This window comes from Lissotriton vulgaris, chromosome 2_1 (genome assembly GCF_964263255.1).
Source record: "Lissotriton vulgaris chromosome 2_1, aLisVul1.2, whole genome shotgun sequence".
Lineage (NCBI taxonomy): Eukaryota > Metazoa > Chordata > Amphibia > Caudata > Salamandridae > Lissotriton > Lissotriton vulgaris.
The window spans coordinates 1,001,068,905-1,001,095,632 of NC_141687.1; the positions used below are offsets into that span (position 1 = coordinate 1,001,068,905).

General features: G+C 40.2%; 1 protein-coding gene across 1 annotated transcript in view; it reads left to right on the forward strand.

Annotated features, from left to right (window-relative positions):
* The window catches only part of LOC147731529 (sodium channel protein type 2 subunit alpha-like), an 860,436-nt gene that overhangs the window by 632,734 nt on the left and 200,974 nt on the right, over positions 1 to 26,728 (forward strand). The window contains exon 22 of the mRNA XM_086956593.1: positions 5,443 to 5,724. Coding sequence (XP_086812719.1) covers positions 5,443 to 5,724 — 282 coding nt within the window. The remainder of the gene's footprint in view (positions 1 to 5,442; positions 5,725 to 26,728) is intronic.

Below are 26,728 nucleotides of genomic sequence, written 5' to 3' on the forward strand. Positions count from 1 at the left end.
GTTGTAATGGTATGCGTTGTAATGACTGCGTTGTAATGGCATGCGTTGTAGTGGTGTGCGTTGTAGTATCATGCGTTGTAATGGTGGCGTTGTAAATGCATGCGTTGTAATGGATGTTGCGTTGTAAAAGTTTTGTTGTAATGGTAGTGCGGTGTAAAAGTTGCGTTGTAAAGGTTGTTTCTCGCTTGTTTCAGTGCAAAGAATGCTTCTGGTATATGTATCGTGAAGACTAGAGAAACAAAAATAAAAAATTTTTTTTTAAACGTGAATGTTTATTTTATGCTAAATTGAGTCACACAGACTAGATCCGCAATAAATGGTGAAGATGGAACAATGAATGTGGGGAAGGAGTGGGTTTGAAAGGAAACAATGCCTCAGACTTTCCAAGAGTATGGAATTTAATTTCTGCTTATGATTTTTACGTGTAGCTCCAGAATTTCTTGGAGATGGAAATCGATTTGGATTGCTGATATGTATTTTTGACACTGTGTGGCAGAGATGCCCAATCAGCAATATGTGTTCACAAAATGCACCATCTCATTGTGAATGAAAGTTAAGTCAAAAGGGGGCAGGTGCTCAATACTTAAATGGCATGTGTATAACAATTGATTATTGTTGAAGAACTTTAGCTGTTACATTCAGGATACTGGAAGCCGCTTCTTGAGGTATTATTAAAAATTCACTATATCAGCATATGGCAACAAAGTATCGTATTCAAAATTTGGTCCTTGAAAGATGTGATACAACTTATCTTGAAAAACATGTGAAGTTTAAGTTGCGCGCACAAGCAAGTTCATTGCCGAAATTCCAAAAAACACGCATCATGCATTGCAAATCATAAACAATTGTCAAAACGGAGCATTAGAACGTAATTTTATCGAAATGTTTTTATAATGGTCACGCATTTCTGGACGGGTTCAGCAGTTGCAGGCAACCCCCATGAAAACGCCCTTGGCCAAACAATCATTCCTGGGCTTCACAGCTTGTAGCTCATTTTCATGATCCCTGTTTGTGCCTAAACAGGCTATTAGTAAATTTCCTTCGGACGTAGGGACAATTTTATAGCCACAAGGTCTATATAGGAGAAAAAGGCATGTCAAATGTAAAATACTCCTTCTTTTGGGTTCCTCACCAGATTGAAAATTTATGATCGAGTTCACAACAAGAAAAGGCGAGTCAGAAGTTGTGATTTTTTATTCACAAGTAAGCTTTACTACAATCTATACACTTTATTCCTTTTACTGAAGATGACATTGCTTTATAGTACTGCCTTGTGTGGCAACTGTCACTTGATGGTAAACAATAAATTAAAACAAGGAGATTGAAGCTTTTCACAAAGAGACAGAAGTCAGTGAATTGGATTGGTTGTCAGTCAGTCAGACAGAATAACTTTATTTCGCCAACATAATGAATGCATAAAAGTCTGCTACATATAATAAAGAAAAAATAAGAGATCAAAACATTCCATATCATAGGAGTACAATAAATTTTAAAATACAATAGTTATACAAATTACAAAAATATAGTAAAAGTTCATATTTGATTAAGGGCACATTGCAATAGATTGATTCAGCAGTCTGAGCGTCTCTTTTTTAGAGCAGTTAAAAGAAAGGATGCCACAGATAAACAGGTAAAGGGGTCGGACAATAACTGCAAATAGTAAAAGGCCACACGACATTGTTTAAAATTGATTTTACGCATATTGGGGATAATAAACCTTTTCCTTTCATTACGATAATGTTTACAAAAAAGCAAAAAATGCATGTCATTCTGTATTGACTGGTTGTCACAAGTACACAATGGGAGGTCAGCAGCAACATAGACATTGCGAGGAATACCCAACATCAAAGGAATACAATTTAAATCGAATCTCACCAGGATATTCCTATGCTGTAGGTTAGTAACAAAAGTTAGGTAAGTTGATTTTTTTTCCATTTGGGAGATACTCAGTACTGTTAGACATATTTTAACTGTTGGCAGCTTGACATTTTCCAGTCTGTATATTAGATAGTAGCTGAGCTTTCAGATCATTCTTGGAAACAGAACAGCAACTTATAGGGTCTAAAAACAGGTGAGGTAACACATTAGCTTTTAAATCAGATTCAACATACCGTAACCAGTTTATATTACCCACCCCCTCCAATTTCAAGACATCATTTATAATATCTCTCATCAGTGTGAGAGTCTCCTTTCGCCATATTGAATGCCACAATCATATTGGCACCAGAGAAATTTTATCAGAAATGTAAGGGGCTGTCATTTCCATATAAGGATTGATAGTGGGCAACCCAGTTTACCCTTGAGGGTTTGGGCATATAGTATGATATGGTGACGGTACCTTCAAGGGATTTTAGTAAACAAAAGAATTTTAAAATAACTTAGAGAATGAAATTGTGTGGGCTTAGTAATTTCAACCCACTAGTTCTGGTTATGCAACAACAGAAATTCCATGTATTCAAAAACTGTCACCTGTTGGTAATCAGTAGAAGGAGAGAGCAAAGAGCGGGTGTATATAGACAAAAAGTATTTAATCTTTTTTGAATCAAGTTAAAATATTGGGTACGTTATGGATGCTTCAGCAGTATATTTCAGCAGTAGACTACCTCACCGAGAAATATTGGCAAGAAGGCGTCGCTATACCTTCTAATGTGTAAGGGTACTCAAGATATGAAATCCATGTCCTGAGGATGGTCTCCTACATGAAAGAATAGAGACCGAAACGTCGACTGTGGCTTTATCTACCATTGAATGCTCAATTAATTTTGTGATAGGTAGAAAAGCTTTAGCAATTGATGTAGTAAGGACTGTGTAAATTAATGTATTTACCCTTCTACGTTATTGCTGCTCATCTTGTACCCAATATTTTAACTTGATTCAAAAAAGATTAAATACTTTTTGTCTATATACACCCGCTCTTTGCTCTCTACTTCCACTGATTACTAACATGTGACAGTTTTTGAATACATGGAATTTCTGTTGTTGCATAACCAGCACTAGTGGGTTGAAATTACTAAGCCCACACAATTTCATTCTCTAAGTTATTTTAAAATTCTTGTGTTTACTAAAATCCCTTGAAGGTACCTTCACCATATCACGTCATTTCCATATGGCATTTAAAATTGCCGCAATACTTAAAAAAAAATTGATCTTCAGTAGATTGGAGTTTTGTACATTCACTGACTCCCCAGACGGCCGCTCTATAAGTAGCAGCAGATACCGTCTTTCCTTCATACACTGTTATTATTACATCTAGAGGTTTTAAGCTGTTTTATTTTTGTAAATCTAGTTAAAGCCCCAATATTCTTTTCCATTTGGATCACTCTATTTGCAATCATGTTTGCCAATTAATTTGTCTATCAAACATGATCCCTAGATAATTAAAAGAGTCAACGACTCCCAATTTCCCCCCTTCAGTGTTAATTTGGGGGTGTTTCAGCAGTTTATGCCCGAAAACAAGGATAAAGGACTTGGGATAATTACCTTTCATATCTAGAGAGTTCATGTATTGCTTATAATCCAACACTAAATGACGCAGTGCATTACTCGTAGGTCCTAAAAGCACTGTGTCATCCGCATATAGTAGTATTGGTATTGGCTTGCAGTTTATATAAGGGACATCTGGACTGGACCCCGTCAGAGCAGCATCTACGTTATTGGTGTAAAGTGCGAATAGGAAGGGGGTGAGAACGCACCCCTGCCTAACACCTCTCATGATTTTAAAATGTCTGGTACATTCACCGCCCTTTCCATATCGGACACAGGCAGAAGCTCCTGAATATAAGTCTCAAATTATGTTAATAATATTCAGGTCAATCCTCATTGCCCCCATGATCTGCCACAGCCTAGACTGTGCCACACAGTCAATTGCTGCGGACAGATCCATGAAGGCAAGGTAGAGGTGGCCTTTTTTTTAGCTACTGCATACTTTGCTATAATTAGACTCAGATTCAGACACTGATCCACAACGCCTTTCCCTCTTCTAAACCAAACTGACACGGGATTATAATATACTTATCCAAGGCCCATTTTCCAACCTATTTAAAAGAAGACGTCCTATTACCTTAGCAGTCGAGTCTATCAGTGAGATAGGTCTATAGTTCTTCGGAGTTGACCTAACTCCCTTGTGGGAGCAATTACTGTTGTTTTCCATGATGGTTGGTTTATGGGTGGAGATGGAATGAATGTGATTAGTATTCAGTATTTAAACTGGAGATTATTTTTTTAATTCTCAGTTCTCAAAGGGCTCTGTGTCCTCAGGTGAACCAGTCAAGAAATCTAAGTAGGTTCATGTCGATTCAATACAACTCATGCTCACAAAACCTCTGTGTTCCTTATTTGTATATGACAAATGAAGTGAGAACAGTAGAGTCACCATTTGGTTATTACTTCGAAAACAAGTTAAAACACAATTAAGCTATATACTGCTCACAACCTGAGCAACATATGTGGTATATGTTATTGTAATGTAATGTGATATGTTTGTATATTGACAATATATTGTGGCATTTATTTTTTTGTTTATTTGTCTTATTTTCTCTGAGTATGTTTAAATATTTTAAAAAATAGTTTATGCCCAAGAAATTTATATTTTATTCATAAAATCAATCCAAAATTAACAAAATTAACTGAAAGCGAATAAAATAAAAAATAATTTTTCAGATCAGATTGATTAGGTTTTCTGATCTTTGTATGAAAGGATGAATGAATGTTTATTAGTATTGTCACTTTTTGTGGTGGTTTTTAGTTTCTTATAAAGCATGAACTAGTTGATCAAATTGAGATGTCTAGGCATCAATATTTTAAATTCTGAGATTTGAAAATGACTACGAAGCACACTAAATGAAACACAATAGGCTATATTCTTCACAGATAAGGGGAATAATAGAGAAATATTTCTTGCTCAATGAGCTCCTGTAGTGATTCTGTGTAGCTCCAATGTGCAAGATGATAGCAATGAACATAACAGTAACGTCTAATTACGTTATTTTAAAAAAGTGTTAATTCTTATAGCTGAACTCAAACATAAGAATTCATCTGTATTTTCTCTTTTCTTGGCAGCCATCTTTGATCAGTCAATCCTCAGTCATGAACCATTCTTTGCAGATTGTGCCCTACAGTTTTTCAATTGCTTTTATTTATATTTATAAATTAACAGGTATCTCTTTTTTATAGTCCACACATTGTACAGTCTGACTACATATACCAGGTTTTTCTTTTTTCTTTTCCTTTGCATCTTCATCTTATTTTCCATCTAGATATTTTAGTCATCTCATTATTTGTGCTCCTTCATTTCATCTGTGCTTTGCTTCAACTCTTTAAGTGGGTAGATTGTGATACTTTGTCCACCTACATTTAGTGTAACTAGTTTTGGTGTTGAAGAATGGTTATAACTTGCATTGTTTCTTTTCTTATATACTTCTTTTCTGCCATCTTTTGCCTTAGGTGGTTGTGAATGCCCTTGTAGGAGCAATCCCATCCATTATGAACGTTCTTCTGGTGTGTCTTATATTTTGGCTAATTTTCAGTATCATGGGAGTAAACATGTTTTCTGGCAAGTACTATCACTGTGTGAACACCACGACGGGTGAAATGATGCTACTAGATGAAGTCAACAATAAAACTGAATGTGAAGAACTTATGCACCAGAATAAATCAGCTCGATGGAAAAATGTCAAAGTGAACTTTGATAATGTAGGATTTGGATATCTCGCCTTGCTACAGGTGGTAAGTAATTTCAAATATACATGACATCATTATGGATTTATTAAAATGTCCTGCATTAAACATGTATTCATAGAGATCACAATTAAGGTGTCTTTATCCAGGTAAACGTTTTCCTCATTTGTGAAACTGCACTCTAAAGCAATATACAGTTATGCCGTACACTAGCACTGTCTTCTGATTTCTAAAACAAATGTTTGTCCTTTAAGGATGTTCTGTCGATGGGCCTCCCTTTACTGGTTAATATGCCTTTTTCACTCTATTTCAGTACTCTGTTTCATAATCTTCTGCAAAAAAAACCAAGTTTTAAGTGCTAAAAGTATTTCTATGTATGTACATGTTCAATATTCTATGTTTCATCATCTTGAAAAAGAATATTTAGATTTCCAGTTGGAATGATACATGCTTAACATTTATAAATGGATGTGGTGTTCTGATGTGCAATATTATTTCTAAGAATGTGTAGTTAATATTAATGTAGGGTGCCAAGATACCATTCTAAACCTGTTTAAAGGTGCTTAAAATGCCATGCACCTGTTTTCATTTAAACTGTGCTGTCTGCAGCATATATTTTAAGATTGAGGTATTTGATGCATTCTGTAACTTCCAACAACACAGAGTGTGGTATTTGTGGGGTACATGAAATAGTACTAAACCAATGTTTTGCGTATGGAAAAAAGAAATAACATTCAAAATGTGTTATTTTGGGCATCAAATTCTGCATGCAACAAAACATACTGCATTGTTTTACCTGCTAAATTTTGTTCAATTTTACCTGTTGAAATTCACCACTGGAATATTGACCGTCTTAGTAATATCCACAGATATCACAATTCTGATCCCTACACAAACAGGGATCACAATTTAATGACCCGCTTGAAATCAGGGTCTAACTCAATGAAGTGCAGACAACGCAACTCATAAACAAAGAGCTGAAAACTATTCTAAGCAGCTCAGTGTTAACGAAAAGAGTCACTGGGCCACCTTATGTTATGTACATGTGCATTGAGTGATTGCTCTCACTCACAGTTAAAATGTTGTTAGCTTGCATTTTGTTATCAACCAGTGTAGAGGAAAGCTCAGCCTAAGGCTTCAAAACAAGTACTGCGCTCTAGATTTATGTTAATTTGATAAAAACAATTGAGGTGATATATGTGCCTGGCATAATACTAACTAATAATAATACTCATACTACTCCTTCTCCCATTACTGCTACTACTACTATTACTTATAAGTAATAATAATAATAATTATTATTATTATGATTATCATTATCATTATCCTTATAATAATTTTCATATTTTTTTAGATAGTGCTTCATACTGCAGCTCTATCATTTTAAGTGGTGTGAATGAAAATGTAAATGTTACTCAATTTATGTTACACAATTACGTTGTTTCTTTACTTTCAGGAAGATGGAACAACATAACATATGCATATCACTTATCTCAAGTTCTGTCTTATACACTAAAATCATTGTTTTGTCAAAGTTATACATTTTTACGTCTTCATAGAGGAAATTATTTTTGTATGCAGAGGTATGCCAGGTGCATGCACCAACTAATCTTTGTCAAACCCATTCATAAAGGCATTTTGAGGTGTGTAAAATAATACTCCTTTATTAGTACTCCTGTAGTAGTCTTTTTTGTACACCTAAATATCCTTCTGAGTTGGTCCACAAACACCTAAAAAGAGTATAGAATGGGAATATTCAGGAAATATTCACATACAATTAGTGCAACTAGAAAGGACTGTGTCCTCTTTGGAAGTTTACCAATAAAGAGCTGGTCATTCTGCGCCAAATCACAAAGGCATGAAAGGCTACATAAAAGAGTTCTCATGTACTATTATTCCCATACTCATAAATGGCTTTGTGAATAGGAAAGCATTTGACAGAAAACATGACTTGAAAATGTCCAAACCAGGATAAGATTTAACATTCAGTGTGCCTTCTGTTTTATGTGAATTCAAATATATAATTTGCTAAGTCCAATGATGTCAGTATTGCGCCTCATGCTGCTTGACCTCAAGCTGGGCACATTCAGTAGGTGATGAAAAAGAGACTAAAAAGAATGGGTTTGACTATTCTGTAAAAGGCAAGATTTACTTCTGCAGACTAAAATAACTGATTATGACTCTTGAGGATTAGAATGGTAAAGTATAATTATGTAGGTCTGTAGAAGAATATAAATGTATTTAGAAGGACCAAGGTGATGCCTTCTACGGTGCCTCCTTCAAGCCTACAACTAGCTAAAAACCTTGAGAGAACATAATGGGGTAAAACTGAATACCACATCTGGCCATAATTATGTGTCCAGCAACTCTGTAAAGTATCCCACAGTGATGCCTTCTTCAAGAGTTCTCTTGGCCAGTAAGTGACCATATTACCTGTTTCTGAATGTAATTAATCTATATTCCCTGTATTCACACTGATCAGCACCCACTGGTATAAAACAGATCCTTTCCCTCCTTTACTCAGGAGCAACTATAGGAGACCAGCTCCTGGAGCCGCCCCCAAACTGGCATAGTCACAGATGCTTCTTTGGGGATAATTGATGAGGGGCTCCAAGTCATGGAAATGATAAATGGTGCCTTGTCTTTCAAGACTGCCTCTAATCATTAGATTTTTAGAACATGACCAAAGGTGAAAAAATCTGGAAAAAAACACACTGTTTACATTTAATGTGAAGCAGCAGAGCTTAGATGCTGTTCTTGAAAACCTTGGTAGCCAGATCCCTGAAGTTTGATCAAAAATATGTTCAACTTGAAAAAGTGAGCCGTAAAAAAATATGCAAGTGATTTTTAAACACCATTGGCAAAGCCAAGAGCTCGGACTAATAGAGCCAAAACCTGTTAACTATGGCAAATATATTTTAGTTAAACTTTGGGCCTGGTTATATCTTGGCGGAATGGTTACACCATCACAACAGTCACAATAGTAACAATAGGATTTCATGAGATTTAAATTTCAGCGGATGGGATATCCTTCACCGTTGTGACGGAGTAACCCGTCCGCCTAGAAATAAATTGGACCCTTTGTCTGCCAGCCTCTCATCCAATTGTATCTCTATGCCAGTACAGATGCACCAGAAGGGATGGGTTGTAAATGGATCTGATTATAAATGAAGGATTCATAATCATAAAAGGTAGTCAAGGATACACACTTGAATGATTCATTATGAATCAGATGTAGGTTAATAATCAGAAGTTACTAAAAACATTTCTAAATGGCTAGGGTACTAGGGCCAGATGTATCAAGATATCCTTTAGCGATTCTCAAATAACGATTTTTTGCGAATCAATATTTGAGAATTGCTAAATGGTATGTATCTAGAAATTCGCTATTGTTTTGCGATTTCTTAGAATTCCTTAATTGCGATTAGCAAATTCCTAATCGCAATTAAGGAATCATTTCCCATTCATTTCTATGGGCCAGGAGGCCCATAGGAATGAATGGAAAGTTATTCTCAATTTGCAAATCGCAATTTTCTAATCGTAAATTGAGAATAATTTCAAGGATGCAAGGGTGTTTTAAGGACACCCTGCTGCACCCCTGAAATTTACATGTGTGGGCATTTGGCACCTTTAGAAATTTCAAAAAGTGATTTTTGAAAAGAATTCTTAGCCTAAATTCGCAAAGCTTAAATGCTACATACATAGCATTTAAGGAATCGCAATTTGTGATTCCTTAAATGCTTGCACAAAATTAAGGAATCGCAAATTTTGTGATTCATTAATTTTGCGGTGCGATTTTTTGATACATCGCATTTGCAGATTTTTTTGTCGCAAATGCTGTTTTTTTTGCGATTGGCAGTGTTTGCGACAAAAAAAACGGATGATACATCTGCCCCTTAGTCTCAGCTATTGTTTCCAATATGTAACATGTACTTAGGCCCTTATTTCAAGTTTTGGGCTAAATTCTAATTTAACTTGCACATCGGGAGCCCACATCCTACCCCGGGCATTTTAGACCATACACCTGTTACACTCCGAATTAGATTCGCGAGTAAAGGAATTCGCCTAATCTGGTACCTAAACGCATGGCACCTCAAGAATGATCCCTCACACAGGAAATCAAACCCTACCTAGTGATCAATAAAGATCTGTCTCTTCCCACAGCATGCTCTGGGTCTCCAGGAAGCCCTCTCTATGGGTCATAGCTAGAGGCAACCTGAGGAGCAAACATTGAGAAACAGGCCAACGTACAACTGACTTAGAGACTGATGTCATGAACCTGGAACTAGAGGTGCCCCCTCTGAATAGACAGGGCACCTAGTTATAGAAAGGCGATCCCTCCAACAACTATCGCTCGTCCGGGGTCTGCCAGTGTTGGATGGCTTCATCTAGAAGAGTATATGAATGAGGTAACAAATCACGTCAAATGCTGTCCTGGCTGGTGACAAGAGACACAACTTCACATACACGTACGTTGGTAGTCAATGCCCATGGGGAGAAATCGGATAAGGCAGTTGATGTGGCAGTATGTTGTAGGGGAAAGATACAATGTTCATCAAGAAGTTATAAAAGAGATAAAGAGTATTTATTGATAAGCCACAGAGATAAGCTAGTGTCCCTCTCCAGGCTAGCAGGCAACTGCCCCACCAAGCAAAGAGAAAGAACACATCTACAATGAAGAATCTAAAAGGAATGCACCAGTTAAAGGGACAGTGGAATGAATATAAAATGAATTTTAAAAAAAGGTACAACATATCCTCTTTCCTTCACTTATAGTGAAAAGAAAACTATTAAAAAAAACAAATAAAAAGAACACTACTATGGATCATCACAATATTAATCTTGTAAGTAAGAAGGCGGTTTTCTAAACCTTCTTGCTAAAATTCTTCCTTCCGAGCTGACATCAACCACATCCTTTCCCCTTACAATCACATCATTCTCATCTCCATTAACATTTTTTTTGTAAAGGGCCACCCTCCTGAGATTCCAGTACTCACCATTACTCAAAATTACATATCTATCATGGACAGATTTAACTTTAAATGGCCCCCTAAACTTCGTCAAACCACCACTAATCCGTCCAGGTTTCACTTTGACCCAATCGTTTGCCCTCACTTTCTGTTTGTCTTGATGTACTACTTCCACATCCTTTTCCTCACCACCATCATTTTCCAAACCCATGCACTCCTTCAACCAAGCTGGAATTAACTTCGTACCAGCTGTACGTCCCCTCATCACAGTAAACAGAATCATTCCTGACGAGTAATTTTCAGTTGTGCAATATGCCCAGACTAATTTATCCACCATGCATTTTACTGCACCACCTGTAGTAAGAGCCATTTGGATTGCTCCCTTCACCATGCGGTTCGCCCTCTCAACCATTCTGTTCCCCTGTGGGTTGTACAAGGATGTCCTGCTGTGAACAATGCCACAAGCGCTCAAGAATGTTGCCATCTCATCTGAAGTTAACTGGGTCCCATTATCAGTCATAGGAAACACTTCTTCCCTAAAAATGTCTGTCAGCAAGTGAATAGTCGACTTAGTAGTTATCTCCTTACAAAATTTAACAATTAGCCACCTAGAATAGACATCAATCATCACAAGGGCAAACCTCAAATCAATATTTAAACTATATAAGGGACCAATAAAATCCATGCACACCGAGTGCCAAGGAGCATGAGGGTCCTCAATTGTACCATGAGATGACTGACTGCCCAGCTTTAAACTCTTCTCACTCTCAAAGCAATCTGAACACCTCTCCACCCAATCAGACACATGTTGATCCATGGCAGGCCACCAAAAATACTCCCTCAACTGCTTTTTGGTAAGGGACTGTCCTAAATGGCCTTTGTGCGCCAATTTTAATAATGTAAATCTCAAATCCATTGGCGGTATAAACTTATCATCCTTCATTACTATATTCTCCTCCCTATCTAATATGGACAATTCATCTACAACTTTCAAAAAAGGTCTAACCGCACACTTGAGAGTACTCTCACGTCTTATGCCCTTCACTATCAACTCCTTCACCTTACACAACACGCCATCCCTTGCCATGCTCTCATTCCATTTCTCCTTTCCTACAGCACCAGAACAGAATTCCACAATATCTCCCATCGGCGCAGCAGAACCTTCACTCAAAAATGACTCCACACCAGGTCGATCTACCTCCTCCCATGGTAAGGGAAGTTTCGACAACCCATCAGCTTGATTGTTCTTCCAACCAGGACTATAATCCACTCTGTACAAATACTCTTGTAACCTTGCTGCCAATCTCGCTAATCTAGCCGAACCTTTTCCTGCTCTTCCCGGGGACAATATCCTCACCAATGGCTTGTGATCAGTTTGTAATCTGAATTGAAAACCCCACAGATACATCCTGAAGTATTCACAACCCCAGGCGGCGGCAAGCGCCTCCCTCTCTATTATAGAGTAGTTCCTCTCCGAACCAGTAAGTGACCTAAATGCAAACGCTACGGTCTTTACCCTTGAAGGATGAACTTGTGCAAGCACCGTGCCCAAACCAACAGCACTCGCATCAACAGTCAAAGCAGACTCCAGTTTTCTGTCAAAAGGTGTTAAAATACCTGCATCACAGATCTCCTTTTTAATTCCAGCAAACGCTCCCTCCTGCTCTTCTCCCCATCTAAACTTACAATCCTTCCTAAGCAACTCTCTTATTTTCTCTGTTTTGTCCACAAAATTACGTACAAATTAAGCGTAGTACACTATAGGGCCTAAAAATGACCTTAACTGGTCCCTATCAACCGGCGCAGGCGCTCTCCGTATTGACTCCAACAAGTCACGCTTTGGTCTCACCCCCTCTGCTGACAAGGTATACCCTAAATATTCCACCTCTTCCACTGCAAACTTGCACTTATCCTTCCTCATAGTCAATCCTGCAGACTCCATCTTGTCCAACACCTCCTTCAAGATAACATCATGCTCCTCTTTCGTCTCGCCAAATAACAACACGTCATCTTGAAAATGAACCACATTTTTTACACCATTCAAAACTGATCTCATCATCCGCTGAAACACTCCTGCTGCAGACGCCAACCCAAACAGCATCCTTGTGAACTGAAAAACGCCCTCTGACGTGATAAACGCCTTAAGAGGTTTCGACTCATCATGCAGCTTGATCTGATGATAGGCACTGTGCAAGTCTAATTTTGTGAAAAAACTACCCCCTTTCAATAGCAGTACTAACTCATTAATATTAGGTAGGGGAAAGCTATCCACAATTATGTTGCGATTCAATGTACGCAAGTCTACACAGAATCTGTACTTGCCATCAGATTTGGTCGTGATAACCACTGGCAAAATCCAGCTTGAGGTTTCAATCTGCTCGATAACCCCCTGTTCCAACATTTCACCCAACATCCTCTTGACTTCACTCCTAGCTATTATAGGCACTTTCCTAACTTTATGTTGCAATGGAACCGCATCCGGTTTAAGCATGATCTTGTGTGCGTATCCTTTCAACTCTCCAATCTCCTCCTTGAACAACTCAGACATCTCATCAACAATTGACTCTGTAGGTACCTCATCCACCACCATCACCTGATTTTTTGCTCTTGGGTTTAACACAATGTGCAAATCGTACTGATGTCCCCATCCTTATATTGGTGGGCCAGATTGTGCAACATACACCTTTCCTTTTACTGATCTACTCTTAAATGTGATATTTGAACACATATAGCCAATGATATCAATATTCTCGCCTTGAAAACACTTGGATTGATATCCTTCGGTTCTAACTAAACCTTCTGCCATTTTCCATTAAACAGGCAAACAGGAATGATGGTCCAGAATGACCCAGAGTCCACCATTTACTCAACCTGTTCACCATAAATCACAAACCTAGCTTTTGGTCTCACTCTCCTCCTGGGATTCATCTCTGAGTCTTCATCACTCACACACAAAATCTTAATAACGCCTTCGACTCCTACACTCATACTGGCACACACTCGTTCTTCTTGTACAACAGCAATCTTTCCTCTGCCCACAAACTTGCACATCCTGGAAAAGTGTCCCTGCTTCCCACATTTCATGCAATCTTTGTCTATCGCAAAACACTTCTTATACTCTGCTGTATGGTACGTACTGCCGCACCTCGAACACATTTTCTCTCTACTCCTGTGCAAATCATTGCTATTGGAAGCATTATTAAACCTCTTCCCCACATTCTTCTCGCCCCTCTCATAGGTTTTTTTACTGCCCACTGCTCATACTTCTTCACCTACTTCAACACACAACACATTCTCTTTCATACTCTCCTTAAATTCCATCTCTTTCATACATGCACCGGACTCTTCCACAACTTTTGCAATGTCTATTGCATTTTGCAGAGATGGGTTCTTCGCTGCCCATAGTTTTTCTTGCATCTTCTTATTCCTACACTGGACAATGAGTTGGTCCCTTATCATCTCGTCGCTGATGTTGCCAAAGTTACATTTCAACGATAATTCACGTAGAAGAGTAACAAACTGATCAACACTTTCATCTTGCCGCTGTGGTTGTGTGTAGAACATGTGTCTTGCCATGACCATATTCACTTCTTTTGAATATCGTCTTTTTAAGCGTGCTTTCGCCTCCAAATACACATTAGATATGACCCTTCCTTCTGCATTAGTACCAGGAGACAAAAATTTAAAAGCATGCTGGTCCTCTTTCCCCAAAGTGCTCAATAATAATGCTCTCTTCCTTGTTGCACTAAAGTCTTTTCCATCAATTGCCTCAATGTAGTTTTCGAATATCTCGATCCACTCCTCCCATTCGATGGGTGGATCACCACTCTGCTGCAAAAACACTGGTGGCATTACCACGTTATTTTTTTCCATTTTGCTTTAAAAGTGTTCCTTTCTTCTCCTGTTCAAATCCAAATCAAACACACACCTCTCTCCCTCGTGCGTCTTTACAGTCTCTAGGTGTCCGCATTAACGAATGCTTCACTAATATTCAAACTTTCTCTTCCCTTGTTTATTACAACTTTTAAAAGTTATAGTTTTTCTTACTGCACCTCCTCAGTTAATTCGAGCAACGTCCTCCGCACTTCTTCTTTTTCCTCTCCCACTCGGCGTCCGGCGTGTCTCTCCTTCCGCGTCTTCCGTCTCCTAGCAACCTTTATTGTATCAAAATGGCTGCCATTACGTTCCTTGTAATGCGTCAAACACATTGCTACGCTTTAATGTTACGTGTTATGTCACCACACGATGCGCATAGTCCTTCTACACTCTCCGAATGCATTCAAGGGAAGAACAATGACCAACTCTGTATTCTTAACTGCAACAGAGGCTCGAGGTAAGCGTTTCTTTCCCTTTTAAAAGTCGCACTGTATCCTATGCGTTTTGCACAAATTCAAAAGTCGCACTTCTCTCTTGAACTAATGCGACATTCAATGAGGCATGTACATATTTTCCGAATAACTTTGTACTCAGGCACGTCAATAGTACTCGGAACTGCTTTTACTCTTTTCTATGCGTTTCCTCCTCAATTGATCCCTCAATTTAAATCAATCTTGTACGTAAGGCTCATCTTTACCTTACAGTTTTCTTCATACAGTATGTCACAAGCACCTTGGTATAAGTATTTAGTCTTCACACCTGTTTCCTTTTCCAAAACGGATAAATTCCAGAATCACGCGTGGTTCTCTACACCAACCGAGAATAATTTCTCACTCTGTGCTTCCTTCTTCTCAGCCTTCTTCTCACTCTGCTAGCCAATAATCACCAATTGTTGTAGGGGAAAGATACAATGTTCATCAATAAGTTATAAAAGAGATAAAGAGTATTTATTGATAAGCCACAGAGATAAGCTGGTGTCCCTGTCCAGGCTAGCAGGCAACTGCCCCACCAAGCAAAGAGAAAGAACACATCTACAATGAAGAATCTAAAATAAATGCACAAGTTAAAGGGACAGTGCAATGAATATAAAATGAGTAAAAAAACAAGATACAACACAGTACTTCGCAGCATATTACAGCTCACTGTATGCTCTTGTGAACGGCTCCCTAGAGAAGCATCCCATCTACTTATTGGGGACCTTCCTTTGCGACGCTTGCACCCAACTGACTGTTGAGCGCTTTAACAACTCCTTCATCTTGATGAAATTCAGCAGGCTCTCCTGAATGCCAAGACCGTATTGTTGTGTCGTTCCTATAAACCTATTTAGGATCTGTGCGTTTAGACAACATACACAGCAGGATTGGTGTCCAGACTGATTCCAGACACCCCCACTGAGTATGTCAGCCTGCATACCAACTAGATCACAGTGCCATTAGAAACCCTCTTATCAAGGAGAGAATAGCTCTTGGCAACTATTGAACATGACAACCCTGTCCCATCAGGGATCATGGAAATAGTGTGATACTTTTGGCTCTGTCACTCCTGCTCACTTTGTCTTAGAGAGACACACAGAATAAACAGTGTGGGGGGGGTTAATAAGTATTTACTGAACCAGCATCATTCTAGTGTAAAATCGGTGTGCTGAAACAACCATAAGACAGAAACAGATATGAATGATTATAGACACAAACAGAGTAAAAGCATGGTAGATTCCTATCATAGTGCTAAAACAATGAGTACAGGCAAGTGTAAGAATACATGACATAAATAATACGTACTCCAACAATGCTGCCCTAACTAGATGTACCTAAGTGTACCTAGTATGTATATAGGTATAGAGCCAAGAATCTCTCTAGGATAAAGTTAACTTCATTACCTGAAGTGAGAGACTGTGGAACCCCGTCTTGGTCTCAAGATGGACACCCCACAATGGATGTCAGACCACTGCGTGCCGGAGTGTCTTCGTGCTCAAACCTCAGTGTCTTGCATCAGTGTATCAGCATGGAAGTTTATTTCTCCTCTGACTGTCTCAGCAAAGATATGGTGTTTATATACCCAACGCGGTACCCTCAGGGGAAGTAGCATGCTGTGTCATGTTGGACTAGGATGATGGAAGGAATGACCCTTATGCATAGTTAATATGCAGGAGATGGTAGTCCGCTGTGATTCTAAGTATCCTCATGCATAATGAATGAGGCTAGTTTTCACAGAAAACCCCATGTCATTTAGGCATTACCGTAACTAGGTAAAAGGTCAGTACTAAAAACCGTTATGTGGTGTAGTGGCCGGGGAAATGTAGGTGAAAGGTACATTCACACCCTGAGCCTATATTGGGGTCCTTGTATGAAACATAACACCCACTCCTCATCCGCCTGAACAACATACTAAAATGGTCTATAAATGATTTCTAAAAAAATGGAGACAACTAACAAGTCAATTAAAAAAGGAAAATTCATAAAAAATGCAAAGATTTTAGCATACGCAGTAGAAGTCTATTAAAATATGTTCGTATATATGGTGCAAACAAATATGAGTGCCTGGAAGCCATTCATTTCAGCAAGAAAAGATAAAAAGTGTTTTTGTTTTAAAATTTCAAGTTTTGGTTGTTTAGAAGAAAGGATACATTTTTCCCAGCAAATGATGAGCTACATTGTTTACTTGCCCTGTATGGGGGATGCAACATCACTGCTGCTTGCCAACGCAGATGACAATCCCTCCAACACCTCACAGATCAGGTCAATTGAGCACAAATGATCTTCTTTAGTGCCCACAGCCGAAGCTGGAACAGCCTGTATTGTATCCATGACTGGAGTGCCTGAAGAAGAGCCGATCTCCATTCAAACAGGAGCTGAAGCATCCCGTGGTGATTCTAAGAATGCCGACATCAACCTTGGAATACGCTGAGGACACAGCAGTACACAAGCCTTTAACAGGTTCAGTAAAGCATTCATGTCCGGTGGCGCAACCAATGGAAGTGTTAGGCAGAGATCCAACACGCATTCTTGTCCGCAGAATAGGCATCGCAGAGCAGGCAGAACACACTCAATCCAGACTGTTCAAAATGATAGGAACCAAGACTCGCTCAGTTCCTGAAGGAGAGATGTGCCCAGATGGTGTACCATGCGTTCACGGTATTGGAGCTCCAAGAGCCTTTTTTTCCATCTCCTTTGTGACTGGGACTTTTATTGTGTAGCAGAAAAAGGACAACCAGGATTCCTGCAATTAGAAACAGGACCAGTGGAAATCCTCCAAACATGCTTCCAAACACAGAGTGTATGAAGTTGGGAATAACTCCGCAGATTGTCTCAAAGGTGCTTAACAAACAAGAACCTATGTTGTTAAATAGGTGTACAATACCCTTTGTATCAGACATGTTAAAGATATGTTGTACCATTTCGGCAAAATGGAAAGGGCAGTTTGTTTGTACAAGTGCCTGTATCTCAGCTGAGAACCTTGTGACCTGAAGATCAAAAGTCTCTCGGGCGGAGGTTAAGGGCACAGATCTCTGTAGAAGCATGGCTTTCATACAGCTCAGAGTATCAAACTATATGAAGGAAACAGTTAATGAAGGCCATAACGGTACCTCCCTGACTGTGTGGGTCGGTGGGAACAATACTTGCATACAGCAAGTAACCTTGGAACTTACAGTTACAAGATATGGGACGCCCAGAAGTATGCCACAGCAACCTTGATCAGTCAGCATCAAGTAACTCCCATGCGAGAGCAGCTTGAACACCATATTAATCACGACAGCTCGGGAACCCTCCAAATGACAGAATAAGTTCGCAACTGAACCGTTACAGGCCCAGTGTAGCATGATATCCTGTCATATGAGAGAACCACTCAAAGAGTTTTCAGTTTGTTACAAATGGGGGTGGGGTCGCACACTACTCACACACCAGTGGTTTTCAGTTTGTACCGCTTTAGAACACTTCCATGTCCCTACACCTGCATCTAAATTTATAAGGCAAATCCCAAGATTCCTTGATGAATTCCCTACCCATCGCTTCATATCTGCCTGCCTGTTGTTGTTCTAGGGAATACTGAAACTGGAAAGTTGTGACCGGTAAGGTTATTGTGCCATGAATTAACCATTCTGTGGATGGTGACTTTGCCGTGGTAAAGGTAATTGGTCCAATTTTTTAATGCACAGCATTGTATACTTTGCTCCCCTTTGTGCCATTTGTGTCTGCTTCTTAGTTAGATTATACGCAGAGAACAGAGACGTACTGTTGATAAATCGCAAAGACACATAACCTGCATGCAAAGATTGCAGCGTCTAGTTTAGCAACATAATAGAACATAGTTCAGACTGTCCGTGCTGTAATATGGACAAATCCTGTTCTAGTATATCTACAGCAGAAGATACAAGGCTGCCTAGTGGAAAAATCCAGGATGTCAATCTGGTTATACCATTATCGACAACTGCTGCACCTGTTTCTAGGTTAATGCTGTCAATTTCATGAAGTCTTTCTGCAGCTTCTTGTGGAGAGACTTTCCAGATTTCATTATAGACAGTATATAAAAAACTTTCCGGACGTGGTTTTCTGGGACGTAATAGAAAATCCCTTAGATCCACCTCATCTGAGAGTAAGGATAAGTGCTGTCTCACCTGGGGCAGTGTTAAGGTTTTTAGCCAATCGAGTCATAACTTTCCAACACTGTATGATGTCACTACCCCTGGATGTTCTCTTTGTACATAGCGTTGGTACAACCTTAGTATACTAAACCCTTTGGTGCTACCCCTGAATCTTGATTGACATATATTTGTGTCTGTAGTCCAAACTAACTATCCCTCCCATTCGGGGTCTGATTAATTTTTCAAACTGGGCAGATGATGCCATCAACTGTATCCCCGCCATGTGTAAAGTTTGCCATCCCTCAGAGTGTGTAGGCGAGGGAATCTGAGGTGTGTTCAAGTCTTTGTTGTTGGCTATTGCAAGACAAGATTTCTGGTGCACGGTTGCATTCAGAAAGATGATTTGTTGTAGAATGAGACATGCTCTAAATAGTGCATCTGTTCCCTGAACTTGCCATTCCTTTAAAGCCCTGACTGATTTTTTCCATAAGTCAAAACCCTGTTCAGACAGTTGGTAAATGAAGGATGCAGAGTAAATCTCTTTGGTGTTAGTCAGCATATTTTTCTGTGCAGTGGTAGGTGCAAGCTCTTAGCAGTAGGAGGTCAGGTCTGAAGTGTCAAATTGGCAAACTTCAGTGCAAATGTTTTCGAACTACCTTTTGGTGGTGTAGGGCAATGTTCCCATTGTTAGTATGTGAAAACAGTATGTGGGATACTGGATTTGTGTAAAAAGTGATGACCATAATATTGATAACAGTAGACAGTGTCAAAATCAGATGTGTTCTCTAACATTTCAGTGATTAGAAATGCAGCATAGTGTTCTAAATCAGATAACATGTTATTCACAGTTGCAAAATCCCAATCATCACAAAATTGACTGGAGGTAATAATATTCAAAGACATTTTAAACAAATGAGGTATTTTCTAAAGGTCTGTCGGGCCAAGTACATCATCATAATCAACTTTGTCCCAAACGATACCATCAGGAATTGGAACAGCTGTAATGTTCACAAAGGACAGGTCTCTTTGTTCACGATGAGATGATGTATGAGGTTTCAGGACCAAGCTCACATTGAAATTGCAGAGCGTTCGGGGAGATAGTTTCTATGCATGAGCAGGCAAAAGACTGTCAATAGGCCAATACAGAGCACATAAAACTGTATTCCAGTTATTATCCAGAGCTGGAGCCATGGTGAAACCAGGTAAATCTTTTTTAGAGATATGTAGAAATCATGAAATTGTTGCTTACGGGAAACTGGAGCTGGCATTGGCTCAGGTTCACTGGGATCAAGAGAGAAGGTATCACAATCAATGAAGTAGTCAGATGCAGTTCGATCTATCTTTAGTAGCTTAGCAGGTTTTGTTGAACTGGCAGACGTTTTTTGTAAAGGAATATTAATGTATACATCAGTATTTGGACGAATTGATATTTGCGTTTCATTTGAGTCCTGATGTTCACTTTGAACACAAACGAGTTCCATCGCATTGTTGGAAAATCTATCAGTTTGCATTGGTGACTCTTCGAAAGTTATGAGTCTTTCCGTCTGAACTTCCCGCATGGAAGCGAGAAGAGAGCATTGGCTACTCGGGATGCCATGAGGTCTACTATTCAGTGTCGGCCACATAGTGTGTTTTGATCAGATCAATGGAGACAAATCTCTTTGAGGCGGAAGAAGTACTGTTCCTGTGCCTTTGATAGCCAGGACAGTTACGTATGATGGCCCAAATTCTTTCTTGTCCACAATCTTTTCTCTGACCAGATCCCCAACTTTTGGGATCCAGGCAGGTCTTATAGTGACTGATTTAACGTCCCCAGTGGCAGTGTGTTTTAACTTGCATGTTGCTTAGTAGTGCCCGGGATTCATTGAGATCCTGTAAAACAGCCAAACGTTTATTGATGTCAAATGGTTTTTACTTCACCACTGTGCTTTCATAATAAAGTTCAGGCACTCACATTTTCCTCCCACATAGGACCTCGTAAGGTGTGACACCTCCTAGGGAACTTCTTGGCATTCTGTTAGGGGCTCGTTGGACCTTGTAGAAGTGATTGACCTGAATACCACCTGAACCTAATACTCTTGCTGTTAAAACTTGCTTAAAGTTTCGTTTTTTCCTCTCCATTACCGACTTTCCCTCTGGATGGTATGGAGAGGAGTACCGCAATGCAGCACACAATCTTCCCATGGCTTCCTTGTAAGCCATAGAGTTAAATGCGGGACCATGGTCAGAATGTAATGTGCCAACTGTGTATGTCCCTATAAAGACTTGCAAATCTTCTAAAACAATTTGAGCATCAGCTGAGCTCTGAGGCCACAGTGGTCCAAATAAACACAAGCGAGTGGTCTGTTTGATGTTAGTAATGGTGTTTGTGGTGGAAGTGCTACGGTGGAACCCTTTATTTGTTGACTGATGTTGCATTTGAGCACAAACACTTTTGTCTGTTAAATGAAACCTGGCCACCAATACCGTTGTTTCAGTAAAGAAACTGTTGCGGTAACTCCTTCATGAGCAGAACACAATGTTATTCATTAATGCAACACTGTGCATTCTGTACTGCAAATGTTTTTGTGCATGTGTTCAGATGTCCGTAGTCTAAAACTAGACAATATGAGTTATCGGGTTTTATTTTAGGAAACAAAGGATTATTCATCAAAGAGGTTCAAGTTTCTATTACACCCTGGTTTTCAAGTTGCTCTAAGATCTCTCTGACCTGCTGTTTCACTTCTTGTTTTTTTGTGATTGCCTCTGTGGAGTTGGAGTAGTTTTTACTGGGATTACATGGTTAGGTGACTCAGCATCCTACCCAACATGATTGAGATATAATGCTGGAGCGAGTGCTGCTGCCCACTCCTGTGCATATGTATGTTTTAAGTCAAGTGGAACATGGTCTGAAAAAGCGGGTAAAATTACAGTTTCTCCCGTTGGGCTTTCCATAACAATTTCAGGCAGCCGATCTTTTTCGGCTAAAAGGATGTCATAGCCATAAGATAGGTTCTCCCAAAAGAGACCTTTTATTTTTCTGGGTATATCCCCCTTCATTTGGAGTGCTATCTCATGTAACCTATGCGGGACACTTACCATTGTACCAGGTGTCTCCACCTCATTCAACTCCGCTGTCACCAGAAATTCCATCAGGTGCTGGTGAGCTATAGTTACTTCTGCTGTGCTGTCTAGTATCGTCAGAGCCCATTCCCCGTTCAGAAGTTGAGTCCTCAGAATTCTTGGCATGTCTAACTGCTACTTTCTATTTTTTTTAATTGAGGTTTTGATTTTGGCCTTTCTTCTTTTGTTGGAAGCATAGTCTTCAGCACGTTGTGTGTCTCTTGATGTACACTCTTCTTGTCTGTGTTCTTACCATCCTTCTCTCTCTGAGTTTCTTGGTGAAACCTGAATGACATGAGAGGAAGTGATAACTGTCGTTTTTTAATGTTATCTCTATTCCTAAGATTGTATCTCCTTTCAGAGGGCTCCTGTTGAGGAGACCAACTCCATGATTGAGAAGTGTTCCATCTATTCTTTTGTTTTTTATTGTAATTATTGTTATTATTATTATCCCATTTCTTCTTGGAAGAATCAGGTGCTGGCTTAGTGTTATCCTTTTCAGGACCACCATGAGTTGGGGTTTTGTCTCTAGCTCCCAAATTATCTCTACCTAATTCAGCATAGGTGTCTTCAATAATTCTAAGTAAGTCACGTTCCTGTTGTAAAGGATTAAAAATCCCACAGGCTTAGCATGTTGCTACTGCTGCTGCCTCCCCTTTTATGTTTGCTAATATAATAGCTCCGACCTGGACAAAATTGCCTAGCAATTTTATCCCTAAGTTCAGAGCAGGTTCCGGTCCATATTCATTCTGTATTTGCCTTAATACATCTGGTATTACTGCTAGTGAAGGGATACCATGAGTTCTAGTATATATTTGTGACGGGTGGGACTCGTGTCCGACAACACTGGAAAATGCAGTCCAGATAACTGAAAAGACTGGTGGTCAGCTGTTCCCCTTTCTGTTTCCGACAAGAAGCCGGACTCAGCCTGGCTGGACAAATGGACTCGCGCAGGCTCAGAAGCAACCTGGGGACACGAAGCTGGAAACGAATACGGCTCCTTTAACTCTGGAGACGAGGCTCCACCCACTGACAACGTCACACGCTCAAAAGTAGGCAGAATCGGGAAAGCGGCGAACAGCATTTCCCAAGGAGAAGACAGACGAGGCTGGAGACGAAGTACGGAACCGGAGCCCTGCGAAGAAGAAGCCCTGATGAGCCCAGCAGTGGACAACAAGCCAGGAGGCCAACGGTCCTGCGAATCGCCCGCCACACTCCCGTGGGAGGAATGTGGCTTGCTAAGGTACGGGGCAAAGTGGCGGGCTGGGTGAATCGGAATAGTACAGTAAATGAGTGAAACAGCAAAAGCGTAGCCTCACTGTCCCTTTTCCTTCACGAGCACTAATAGGCACTAGAGCTTACGTTTCGTTGCACTACTTCACTCGGTGTCCCTCACCCCCTGGTCCCCTATCAACCTGCGAGGTCGTCAGCCTGACTCCTTGTTGTTTCCTTTTCTTCCCACGCACGATTGGAGTTGAGGACCTTGGCCCCCGACGACCACTGATCACTTCCGGTCTGGAGAACTATCGGCACCTGCGTGGAAGAAACGCCCTGGAACTCTCATCGTTTCCAAAAGGAGTCAGGACGGAACCCGACGAGTTTTCTCGCATTAGACAAACTAGTAGACGGAGAAAAGCATACTTAAAAATAAAACCCTCTTTGAAAACTTTATTCAACGTGTCAGAGTCGCTCCCTCCCACCTCTCCTGGTCCTGATCCCGTACAATATTGCAGCGAAAACAGTAACCCATGTGGTACAATCCTTTATTTGGGGAGCTATCCCCATTGGCAAGCTGATTGTTAGCATTCTGTGTATTTCTTGAGGGCTTGTATGTGGAAATACTGCCTCTAGCTGTATTATTTTTGGGGCTATCCAGAATGGCATTTGTTCACATTTAGTGGGCTTTCTTCCCATAATTGTGTTTAGCGTTTGTGGCTTAGTTTCAGTTGTATTTCCCTGAATTGATCCTGCTTGTGTAGCCCTTGCTGGCTGAAGTGTGAGTGTTCTCATCACGAATTGTGTCAAGTTTCTGTAAAGTTTTATTACTTCTTTATGAAGTGAACGTAAGTCTGCTACTGGCATTGTGTCAATTTCTGGATGCGGCGTATAAGCTGCTATGAGTGGCCGTCTCATCCGAACAGATCTAGTTTTACTTTATCTTGTGTGTGGGGCGAGGGCGCCTTTAAACTAGTTTATATGCTCCTGGTAGGTAAGCAGAACTTCAATGTCCTCATACTGACAGTATTCATGTGGTGTTTCATCTTCCGTGTCAGATTAAAATGTATGTGATTGTGCATCTTCTGGTGGGAATTTAACCCATGAATAGAATTCCTCTGTTCTATATGATTTGTGTACCTCAATAACGAAAGTCACTATCCCATCCTAACTGTACCTCCATATTCTGCTAAATGTAGGGCAGTCCTGGCATTTTCTGAAATGTTTATTTCACCTTCCTCTTCTTCCTCCTTTACTGCGGCTGTACATTGTGCTTGTGCAGAGGCGTCTTCGTCAGCCATTTATTTTGAAGAAGGAAAAGGTTTCAAGGAAACTGAGATAAGGTTTTCTGCACAATAGGAACTTTTTGTCCTTCAAGCTTGATAAACCTACAGATAATAAATAGGGTTTTTGCCTACTCAACTGTGATGGATAGTTCATTTCCCACTCCAGATGTCTCTGGGGAAATGTGAGTAGGGGTCTCTGAGAACAGCACAACTTAACTACTCATATTTGACTGTTAAATAAGTGCCAAACCAATGTTGGTGGCGCCATGTCATGTAGTTCCTATAAACCTATATAGGATCTGCACGTTTAGACAACATAAATGTAAATGTGAATGTGTGTGTCTTATAAAGCGCACTGTTACCCGGAGGCGTCCTGGCGCTATAGACCGCTGGGGAACCCGTCCTGGCTTTCCCTGTGAGATGTTCCCTCCTGGGTATCTCCAAGGTGAAACCAGGCATCCCCATCGTTTGTAGGGGGCCGTTGTGGAGATGAGGCAAGCTAATGCCCAGAGTTGCCGAGTGTGATCCCTGGTTAGAGTAGGCACGAGGCGAGAATTATCGAGTCCGCTGACCCTGGTTCACGACCCTGCCGCGTCGGGGATAGAACCCTGGTCCCGGGCCGTCCTCTGCTTCCGGGTATGCCCCCTCTAACCAGTGAGCCACACCACTCCACTAGTGTCCAGACTGATTCCAGACACCCTGCCGATTATTTTCAGCCTGTATACCAGCTAGCTCACAGTGCCACTAGAAACCCCTCTTACCAATAGTTCTTGGCAACTATTGAACATGGCAACCCTGTTCCATCAGGGATTGTTGAAACAGTACGATACTTTTCACTCAGACACTTGTGCTCACTTTGTCTGAAAGAGATACACAGAATAAACGGTGGGGACGTTTTTCAAAAAGTATTTATTGAACCAGTGTCATTATAGTGTAAAATAGGTGTGCTGAAACAACCATAAGACAGAAACAGATATACATGATTATAAGCAACAACAGAGTAAAAGGATGGAAGATTCCTACCATAGTGCTAAAACAATAGTATAAGAATACATGCCAGAAATAATGCATACTCCTACGATGCTACCCTAACTAGATGCACCTAAGTGTTTCTAGCATGTATGTAGGTGTAGAGCCATGAATCCCTCTAGGATAAAGTCAACCCCATTTCCTGAAGTGAGAGACTGTGGGACCTTGTCTTGGTCTCGAGATGGACACCCCACATAGGATGTCAGACCACTTCGTCCTGGAGTGTCTGCGTGCAGGAACCTCAGCATCTCACACTGGTGTGTCAGCATGGAAGTACTTTTCTCCTCTGCCTGTCTCAGCAAAGATATGGTGTTTATATACCCAAAATGGTACCCTCAGGGGATATACCTTGCTGTGTCATGTCAGACTGGGATGACGGAAGGAATGACCCTTATTCATAGTTATTATGCAGGAGATAGTAGTCCTGCTATGATTCCAAGAAGCCTTATGCATAATGAATGAGGCTAGTTTTCAGAGAACACCCCATGTCATTAAGGTTTTACCTTAACTAGGTAAGAGGTCAGTACTAAGAACAGTTATGTAGTGTAATGGACAGGGAAATGTAGGTGAAAGGGGCATTCACTACCTGAGCCTATATTGGGGTACCTGTATGAAACAGAACAGTATGGATTCCTGGTGAAGTATTATTGAAGATTTGCACCTCTCTTAATACCACTGCTTTGTAATATGTACCAGGAAGCAATTTCCCGGGGGATTTTCCTAAAGAATGGGACTTAATCACCATGGTCGTATTACACAAAGCAGGTCATCCTATGGATAAATGTGACAAATACCAGCTGATCTCCCTAATTAACTCAGAGCACAAGATTTATGCCACAATGCCCACCAACATAAATCTCCCCCTTCTGCCACATTTGATTCACCTGGACTCGCGTTATGCCATCCCAAAGTACCACACATTTTATTTGCTGACCCATCTGTTGGACATTTGTGGGCCTACCACAGTAATGCTGATCGGTTTTGAGGAGGCCTTT